General features: G+C 40.5%; 1 protein-coding gene across 3 annotated transcripts in view; it reads left to right on the top strand.

Annotated features, from left to right (window-relative positions):
* The first annotated feature begins 2,613 nt into the window (after positions 1-2,613).
* Positions 2,614-10,607, top strand: part of skor2 (SKI family transcriptional corepressor 2) — a 33,945-nt gene continuing 25,951 nt past the window's right edge. For 2 of the 3 annotated variants that reach the window (XM_062032244.1, XM_062032242.1), the window contains exons 1-2: positions 5,476-5,612; positions 6,942-8,833. In XM_062032244.1, the coding sequence (XP_061888228.1) occupies positions 6,956-8,833 (1,878 nt within the window). In that variant the 5' untranslated portion in view covers positions 5,476-5,612; positions 6,942-6,955. Of the gene's footprint in view, positions 2,668-5,475; positions 5,613-6,941; positions 8,834-10,607 lie in introns of those variants that run through there. The other variant, XM_062032243.1, reaches the window with a different exon arrangement.

The raw sequence follows: 10,607 nt of genomic DNA, 5'->3' as shown, positions 1-10,607 counted from the left end.
ATAATGTGCATTTTACTAACCCCCTAGTGTGAATATTGTCAATAAAATGTATTCATTGCATATTATTTGTAGTCATAATAACAACAATCAGTGTAATTATCATCATCTTTATGAAAATGTGCATTTGAATACTCCCTTGTGCATATTGTCAATACAGCATATTTATTGGATCCACAATCAATCAATACAAATGATAATAATGATTGTTAAATGATTATAGATGATGTGCACAATAATAATGGCCGTGTGCATCTTGTCTAAGAAACATGTGTTGTATATTATTTGGTAGAAATGCCTGCAGGCGAGCCCTCCGAGCAGCACTGAGACCAAACAGGCTGCACGTTTAGCATAATAGTCCACACACTTTACGCTCTCCCACTTCACTCTTATTTTGGAATAAAAAACATTTTATTTTGAAGAGCCTCCGTAAATCCTCACTTCAAACAAACGATAACGAAATAATAATCCCGTGCAATTGACTGAAATGTGCGTCGTTGTCTGAAGACATTTAATAATGTGCTGCTTTAAAAAATAATTGTATTATGAGCTTTAACACATTATAAAAAAAAAAGGTAATTATTTGGTGTCTATTTTAGATGTTTGAAATAGAAAATGATGTCATTGTATGACGAACTAACATACATTTATGATAATCCCTCACCTGGGGCGTGTATTTGTTGTTAAATGTCACTTAGTGTGGGACCTCTTCATTTATTGTGTTTCCATCTCCCTGCCTTTGACCTCACAAGTCACACCTTTTTTTTTTTTCCCCTTCTCCTCTAAATGCATGATTAATTTCTCAGTGGGGCGAGCGACTAATGCATTATGAAAAGGCTGAAATGTATTCCAAAGGGTCTAATAGCTCTATTCTTTTCTAATAAGCCTTTCATGAGCTTTAGTCGTGCCCTGCTTTTAATAACATGTCGGAACATGAGGCGTTTAATTATTTCCGTCCCTTCTGATTATTTTTTTTAATTTTTTTTGGCACTTGTGAATAAGGTTTATATACTATTGAATTATACAATAATAATAGTAATAATAACAATAATAATAATAATAATAATAACATATATATTTTTTTAAATTACTGTGCAGTCCAAAAACTTCCTATATGATATTTTATTTTATTTCATATATATATATATATATATATATATATATATTTTTTTTTTTTTTTTTTTTTTTTTTTTTTTAATTTATTTATTTATTTATTTTTCCCCTAAACCTTTATTTATAAATTGCAATGTTTACAAACAATTGAGAAATAATAATAATCAAAATTTGTACAAAAACAGTACAAAACAGCGACAGGGGGTTGTAAACTCAATAAAGTAACTAAAATAAAATGCTATATATATATATATATATATATATATATATATATATATATATATATATATATATATATATATATATATAACAAAGTGCAAAGCCATAGGCTCACACAAGTTCAGCAAATTTATTAATTACAGCAATTAATTAATTTATTTTTTATTTATTTTGTAAATCTTTATTTATAAATTGCAACATTTGAAAATAATAATAATCAAAATAAGTACAAAAACAGAAAAATTACCACAAACCTTTTTTTTTTTCTTTTTGAAGAAGAATAATTTTATTTTGAAATATAAAAAAATTAAGCTGAAAAAAAAAATGCAGTGTCGAAAAACAATAACTACGTTCAAAACACCGTTTAATTTCTATTCTATTCGACATATATGATACTTGTTTATTTATATTGCTGCCTTTGTTGTGACGTCACTCAGCCGTGGCCCCGCCCCCACAGAAAAGCGCGCTCTGTGACAAGGTAAATTGCTTTGAAACGGAGCAGATGGGGTTCATTTAAGATCAGGGCTTTAAAAAAAAAAAAAAAAAAAAAAAAAAAAAGAGAATGTGCCCTTTAACCACTGCTAGATAGAATTAAATATAATAGAAAATGTTGCTCAACTTTGACTTAATTCCACAATTTCAAACTTGATATCATGTCCTACTAATTAACAACACACACAATCTGGGTTACATCCTTTTATATTTAGGTCTGCCCGCACTCTCCCATCTGTAATTTGGCTGCATATTTTTAGTGGCTGCAGTAATTGAGCAGCTTTAAGGAGAGCAAGTGCAGAACTGAGCGGCTCACGTCCACCTTATTTCATCTGGAACCTTCTGCACGTTGACGTTGGAACTAATAATACATTTTTATTTTCACTCACATGCTTGATACACTGACAGCACAATCCAAACAATCATCATGCAACAGCGGAAACATTGCAAAATAAAATAATAAATATCCATCCAGCCATGTTCTAGTCACGTGACGGGACCATCAACTAGGCCGCATGCAGCTCTTTAGCGCCGCCCTAGTGGCTCGCTGGAGCTTTTTCATAAATGTATGAAAAATGGAAAAAGATGAGGAGGAAAAAATATATTTTGTTGTAATATAGGAGGAGAAACATGACACAAACCTCCCTAATTGATATAAAGCACATTGTTTGTATTAAACATGCTTCACTGGTTCGAGTATTTGGCGAGTGCCGTTTTGTCCTACTAATGTTGGCGGTCCTTGAACTCACCCTAGTTTGTTTACATTTATAAACGTGCTTTTTGCCACTTCTTTTTCTCTCTCATTTTGTCCACCAAACTTTTAACGTTGTGCGTGAGTGCACAAAGGTGAGTTTTGTTGATGTTGTTGACTTGTGTGGAGTGCTAATCAGACATGTTTTGTCACTGCATTAATGCCAGCTAATCGATGCTAACATGCTATTTAGGCTAGCTATATGTACATATTGCATCATCATGCCTCATTTGTAGCTATATTTGAGCTCATTTAGTTTCCTTTAAGTCCTCTTAATTCAATGTATATCTCATGACACACTATCTTTCATTTTTTGTGGCTCCAGACAGATTTGTTTTTGTATTTTTGGTCCAATATGGCTCTTTCAACATGTTGGGTTGCAGACCACTGAACTAGGCCTACAAAGTTGTAAACATGTACATCGTCATCATTTAAGGCAGTGGTCTCCAACCACCGGTCCGGGGGACCGGTACCGGTCCGTGACGCATTTTGCTACCAGGCCGCAGGAAAACATTCAATAATTTATAAAGGACTGCATTTTCTCCAACTTAACTTTGGCCTGTCCCACTGGACACACCAATAAATATGCTTGTTTATACTGTAGATGTACAATAATATTCCTGATAGGAAGTTACCATTTGTTATGCCGTATTTTCCGGAGTATAAGTCATATAGTCGCACCGGTCGAAAATGCATAATAAAGAAGGAAAAAAACATATAAGTGGCACTGGAGTATAAGACGCATTTTTGGGGGAAATGTATTTGATAAAAGCCAACAGCAAGAATAGACATTTGAAAGGCAATTTAAAATGTCTAAAGAATAGTGAACAACAGGCTGAATAAGTGTACGTTATATGAGGCATAAATAACCAACTGGTATGTTAACGTAACATATTATGGTAAGAGTCATTCAAATAACTATAACATATAGAACATGCTATACGTTTACCAAACAATCTGTCACTCCTAATCGCTAAATCCCATGAAATCTTATACGTCTAGTCTCTTACGTCAATGACATCAATAATATTATTTCATATTTTACGTTATTGTGTTAATCTTTTCACACATAAGTCGCTCCTGAGTATAAGTCGCACCCCCGGCCAAACTATGGAAAAAACTGCGACTTATAGTCCGAAAAATACGGTATATGTGACAACTTTGTGACATGACACAATGCACATCAAGGAACATATCAAATATGAATGCGACAAGATTGTAGCCAAAGGTTGATTTCCATCTGCATTTCATTGCAAAGAAACAAGCCCAGGGCTCAAACTAATTCAACGTTATAGTGACTTCTGTTTTTTCATGCGCTTATTTTTGCTGTATTTGAGTGGAAATGAGAGTTTAAACTGTTTTTAACTTTTTAACTGCTTATAACCAATTGCTCTTAAGATAATTTGTATTTGGCTTTTTCTATGTGCATATGTATATGTGTATATTAGAGATAATATGCTTTAAAATGTAATATCGGAAATTATCGGTATCGTTTTTTTATTATCGGTATCGTTTTTATTTATTTTTATTCTTTTATTTTTGTATTAAATCCACATTAAAAACACAAGATACACTTACAATTAGTGCACCAAGCCAAAAAACCTCCCTCCCCCATTTACACTCATTCACACAAAAGGGTTGTTTCTTTCTGTTATTAATATTCTGCTTCCTACATTATATATCAATATATATCAATACAGTCTGCAAGGGATACAGTCCGTAAGCACACATGATTGTGCGTGCTGCTGCTCCACTAATAGTACTAACCTTTAACACTTCATTTCACTCATTTTCATTCATTACTAGTTTCTATGTAACTGTTTTTATATTGTTTTACTTTCTTTTTTATTCAAGAAAATGTTTTTAATTTATTTATCTTATTTTATTTTTGATTTTTTTTTTAAAAAAGGACCTTATGTTCACCATACCTGGTTGTCCAAATTAAGCATAATAATGTGGTAATTCCACGACTGTATATATCGGTATCGGTAATCAAGAGTTGGACAATATTGGATATCGGCAAAAAAACCATTATCGGACATCCTTAATTTCTATATATATATACTGTATGTGTATGTATGTATGTATGTATATATATGTATATATTGTGTATTTTACCTCTGTTTTAAATGGTATTTTTAGTCTGTCCTTTGCCTGTATTTCTTTGTGGTGAACAGCCTTTGTTATTCAAACATGTGGTTGTTTTAAAGGGCTTTATAAATAAAGTTGGTATGGTATGGTATGGTATGGTATGGTATGGTATGGTATGGTATGGTATGGGAAAGTCGGTCCCTAAAAATAATGCCTACAATAAAGCGGTCCCGTGGTGCAAAATAAGGTTGGGGACCACTTACTTATTTAGGGCCTTTGTGTATTATTTAGAAAATGTTCATTGAAATGATGACATTGACACATATTTGCTTCTTTTAGGGTTTTTAAACGTGATTTGTTAAGCAGGCCCTGCTGTTTATAACGCAGGAGTGGTTTCACTTTCATTATAATAAACAACATACATTTAGTAGAGTCACGTGTTCTGCTCAAATCTCCACGGGGATTCTGAAGCCTTTTTTCCATATTTTAACCCACTTGATTATTACTTCCGCCGCAAATGTTGTAAACCATCCATCCTTCCATCCATTTCCTACCGCTTGTCCCTTTTGGGGGTCAGACCCGTGTAATTATATTGTCACGTGTTTTTTGTTCACCTTTTATTGTGTTGGTTTTTAAAGGTGGCGGCTTAAGAACGCGCCGCACGTCAATCAAACTGGGAGGAGAGAGAGTGGGGGGGAGAGAGAGGGAGAGAGGGAGAGAGGGGGGGGGGGGATTAAGTGCGCGCGCGCCACCTCTTTAAAGGCGAATAAAAGCGGCGCGCGCGTCCACAATTTAGTCACATGTGACAAGGTCCCGCCAAAACTACTTTTACTTTCGATTTGCCGCTTTTTCCAAATCAGCCGCTATGTCGGACAAATGATTTGTGAGAGTGAAAAGGATTAAAAAGAAGAAGAATTGCGACAACTTGGAGGACGCGACTCTAATTGAGGTAACTCTCTTTTTTTTTAATGATGATGTCATTGTAAATGATTACATGATGATGTCATTCTAAATGGTTACATTGATAAGAAAGTGTTTGTCTTGTATTTTGATCCTCTCTGAATTATGAGATTTAGCAGTGCGGGGGGAAATAGAACATTTCGATGATTACAATTGTTGCACATAAAACATTTCAATAATTGCACAATTATTTCACTTGGTTTGTATTTGCGCAACATATTGAAGGATATTGACAGAAACACGCAGAAAAATATATTAATCTGACATCAAATATGTATCATCAAATAGAAATGTCTAATATTTACATTCCCTGCTGTCTATTTTCAGTTCGCAATCATTCGGTCGTTAAGTAATAATTTATTCAATTGTAATTTTACGTTTGTTTTGACTGTCAAAGTTAACAGTTGAGTGTTTTGTACATGAAATATAAAACCTGCCCATTTGCTGAAATAAGACTATTTTAAAACTAGAACGTCTTCGCAGGCCGGAATAACCCAATCATGTTTCTTTTTTTTCCTACACCTATTATAAAATAATAATACGCTTGAAATAACTTGAGTATAAACTTTTAACAAACAAATACTTTGCAGGAAAATACGGTACAACTTTAGTGGTAGTTTCAACAGACGGATTTTAAATGAGGGATGCGCGTTTTATTGAATATCTGAAGTGATATTTAAATATTCTGCGTGGAAGTGTTTTGCAGGCAAAAACATATAGAGACAAATTGTAGAATAATTATGTTTAAAGGCAAAGTGTGTTGTCATCTTAACATCTTAAATGGAGAAGTGAATAGCAATTTGTTCTAAATTCATCACTCTTTTATCACCTAAAAATGCATAGTGCCACTAATATAATAATAATAATACTTAATTATAAATACATATTAATAATAATAATACTTAACTATAAATACATATATATGTAAATATATATATGTGTGTGTGTGTGTGTGTGTGTGTGTGTGTGTGTGTGTGTGTGTGTGTGTGTGTGTGTGTGTGTGTGTGTGTGTGTGTGTGTGTGTGTGTGTGTGTGTGTGTGTGTGTTTGATTTTAATAATAATAATACAAAACATGCTTAACAATTATTCTTAACTTTTTTAAACAATACTTTTCCCTAAAAAATATTTCATAATTAATAGAACTTTTTTTTTTTTTTTAAAACAATGGATGAATTAAAAATGATAATCTTAAAAAATAGTGATCGTTTGGTCATTGGAAACTCAATAGAATGTAATTGTTAACATCAATTGTGAGACTTTTCATGACAATATCATTAATATTTCATTATTTTATTTTTCCCTCCTTTGTGTCTGCAGGTTGTTCCGCCAGCATGGACAAGTCTCACCTTTCCAACAGCGACATCATCATGACGAGCCCCGCAGGCGCCTACCCGCAGGAAGCGCTGACTCCGCCCAGGCCCGCCCACCATCACTCTTCATCTTCCTTATCCTCGCCCTCCTCCTCGCCCCTCAAACCCAACCAGGTGGGCCAGGTCATCCTGTACGGCGTGCCCATCGTCTCGCTGGTCATCGACAACATCGAGAGGCTCTGCTTGGCGCAGATCTCCAACACGCTGCTGAAGAACTACAGCTACAACGAGATCCACAACCGCCGCGTGGCGCTGGGCATCACCTGCGTCCAGTGCACGCCCGTGCAGTTGGAGATCCTCCGCCGCGCGGGCGCCATGCCCATCTCCTCGCGCCGCTGCGGCATGATCACCAAACGCGAGGCCGAGCGCCTGTGCAAGTCCTTCCTGGGCGAGAACATGCCGCCCAAACTGCCCGACAACTTCGCCTTCGACGTGACGCACGAGTGCGCCTGGGGTTGCCGCGGTAACTTCATCCCCGCCCGCTACAACAGCTCCCGGGCCAAGTGCATCAAGTGCTCCTTCTGCAACATGTACTTCTCCCCCAACAAGTTCATCTTCCACTCCCACCGCACGCCGGACGCCAAGTACACCCAGCCGGACGCCGCCAACTTCAACTCCTGGCGGCGGCACCTCAAACTCAGCGACAAACACCCGGCCGACGAGTTGGTCTACGCCTGGGAGGACGTGAAGGCCATGTTTAACGGCGGCAGTCGGAAGAGGGCGTTGCCTTCCTCGAGTCATTGTTCGTCCTTGAAGACGATGCCCGGCCCTCACATGATGGCGGGCGACCTCGGTCCTCAGAAACGGGCCCACTTTGACGACGAAGAGGAGCTGGACGGGGGCGGTTTGTCCCCTCGCAAGACCCCGCGCTACCCCGTCATCCCCGTGCCCAGCAAAGGCTTCGGGATGCTCCAAAAGTTCCCCCCCACGTCGCTCTTCCCCTCCCCCTACCCCTTCCCCGCCTTCGGCCTGTGCCAGCAGAAGAAGGAGGACGGCGACGTCACGGCCGGGCACAAAGGGACGGGATTGTCGGGTCTTTTATGGCCCGGACGTAAGGACACTTTTTATCCTCCCTTCTGCATGTTTTGGCCCCCGAGGGCAGCGGGGGGCATCCCGGTGCCCACCTACCTGCAGCCCCAGCCCAGCCTCTCCTCCCTGGCAGACAACCCCTCCCTCAGGCAGGCCTTCCTGGATCTCTCCGACTCGTCCGAGCCCGGCAACGGAAACGCCCTCAACACAAACATGACCCCCAGCAACGCGAGCGCCGCTTCAAGATCCGGCCTCTTCGATCCCGACTGCACGATGGTGACCCCTGACCTGCGGCCCGTGACCTCCGAGAGCTGGCTTAAACTCCTGGACAACCCCGGTCTTCAAGCCAGGAAGCCCAGCTACGGCTCGGCGTTCCGTCCCGTCGTCAAGGACGCGGAGAGCATGGCGAAGCTTCACGGCAACGCGGACGAAGAGCTCGGGGTCATGGCGGCCGGCTCGGACCGCCACTCGCGGCTCTCGCCCGGGAGCAGCTGCAGCTACGCCAGCGAGAGCGGGGAAGCCGAGGGAGGCGACAGCGAGGAGGACGGCGAGGTGGACGTGGAGTCCTCCAAGCAGGACGACGAAGAGGACGAGGGGAGCTTCGCCGGCCGCCCCACTCAGACTCAAACTAACTTGTTCCTGAGCAACAGCGGCGGGGAGGAGAGGGGGAAAGCGAGGGGGAGCGCCTCCCCTCCCTCCCCTGTGGACCCCATCCGCTTGGAGTCCCCCAGCCTGCCCGCCTCCTCGCCCGCCAGCCTGCCGCTCTCCAGCTCCACGCCGCCTCACAGAGAAGAGCTGGCTTTCAAAAACGTAAATATGCCCGCAGGCCACATGAGCTCATTATTATTGAAATGGTGCAGCAGCAGGCAGTGATGAGATCTGAGAGGAGCACCAGGACTCCAAACACTCTGATCCCCACTACAATACTAGGACTCCAAACACTCTGATCCCCACAATACTAAGACTCCAAACACTCTGTTCCCCACTAGAATACTAGGACTCCAAACACTCTGAGCCCTACTAGAATACTAAGACTCCAAACACTCTGATCCCCACTAGAATACTAGGACTCCAAACACTCTGAGCCCTACTAGAATACTAAGACTCCAAACACTCTGTTCCCCACTAGAATACTAGGACTCCAAACACTCTGAGCCCTACTAGAATACTAAGACTCCAAACACTCTGTTCCCCACTAGAATACTAGGACTCCAAACACTCTGAGCCCTACTAGAATACTAGGACTCCAAACACTCTGATCCCGACTAGAATACTAAGAATCCAAACACTCTGATCCCCACTAAAATACTAGGACTCCAAACACTCTGAGCGCTACTAGAATACTAGGACTCCAAACACTCGGATCCCCACTAGAATACTAGGACTCCAAACAGTCTGATCCCCACTTGAACACTAGGACTCCAAACACTCTGATCCCGACTAGAATACTAGGACTCCAAACACTCTGATCCCCACTAAAATACTAGGACTCCAAACACTCTGAGCCCTACTAGAATACTAGGACTCCAAACACTCTGATCCCCACTAGAATACTAGGACTCCAAACAGTCTGATCCCCACTTGAACACTAGGATTCCAAACACTCTGATCCTGACTAAAATACTAAGACTCCAAACACTCTGATCCCCACTAGAATACTAAGACTCCAAACACTCTGTTCCCCACTAGAATACTAGGACTCCAAACACTCTGATCCCCACTAGAATACTAGGACTCCAAACACTCTGATCCCGACTAGAATACTAAGACTCCAAACACTCTGATCCCCACTAAAATACTAGGACTCCAAACACTCTGAGCCCTACTAGAATACTAAGACTCCAAACACTCTGATCCCCACTAGAATACTAGGACTCCAAACACTCTGATCCCCACTAGAATACTAGGACTCCAAACACTCTGATCCTGACTAAAATACTAAGACTCCAAACACTCTGATCCCCACTAGAATACTAAGACTCCAAACACTCTGATCTCCACTAGAATACTAGGACTCCAAACACTCTGATCCCCACGAGAATACTAGGACTCCAAACACTCTGATCCCCACTAGAATACTAGGACTCCAAACAGTCTGATCCCCACTTGAATACTAGCACTCCAAACACTCTGATCCCCACTAGAATACTAAGACTCCAAACACTCTGATCCCCACTAGAATACTAGGACTCCAAACACTCTGATCCCCACTAGAATACTAGGACTCCAAACACTCTGATCCCGACTAGAATACTAAGACTCCAAACACTCTGATCCCCACTAGAATACTAAGACTCCAAACACTCTGATCCCCACTAAAATACTAGGACTCCAAACACTCTGAGCCCTACTAGAATACTAAGACTCCAAACACTCTGATCCCCACTAGAATACTAGGACTCCAAACAGTCTGATCTTGACTAAAATACTAAGACTCCAAACACTCTGATCCCCACTTGAACACTAGGACTCCAAACACTCTGATCCTGACTAAAATACTAAGACTCCAAACACTCTGATCCCCACTAGAATACTAAGACTCCAAACACTCTGATCCCCACTAGAATACTAGGACTCCAAACAC

This window comes from Entelurus aequoreus, linkage group LG21 (genome assembly GCF_033978785.1).
Source record: "Entelurus aequoreus isolate RoL-2023_Sb linkage group LG21, RoL_Eaeq_v1.1, whole genome shotgun sequence".
In the NCBI taxonomy this organism is placed as follows: domain Eukaryota; kingdom Metazoa; phylum Chordata; class Actinopteri; order Syngnathiformes; family Syngnathidae; genus Entelurus; species Entelurus aequoreus.
The sequence above is the reverse complement of the archived record's forward strand: the minus strand, read 5'-3'. Positions and strand labels throughout refer to the sequence as shown.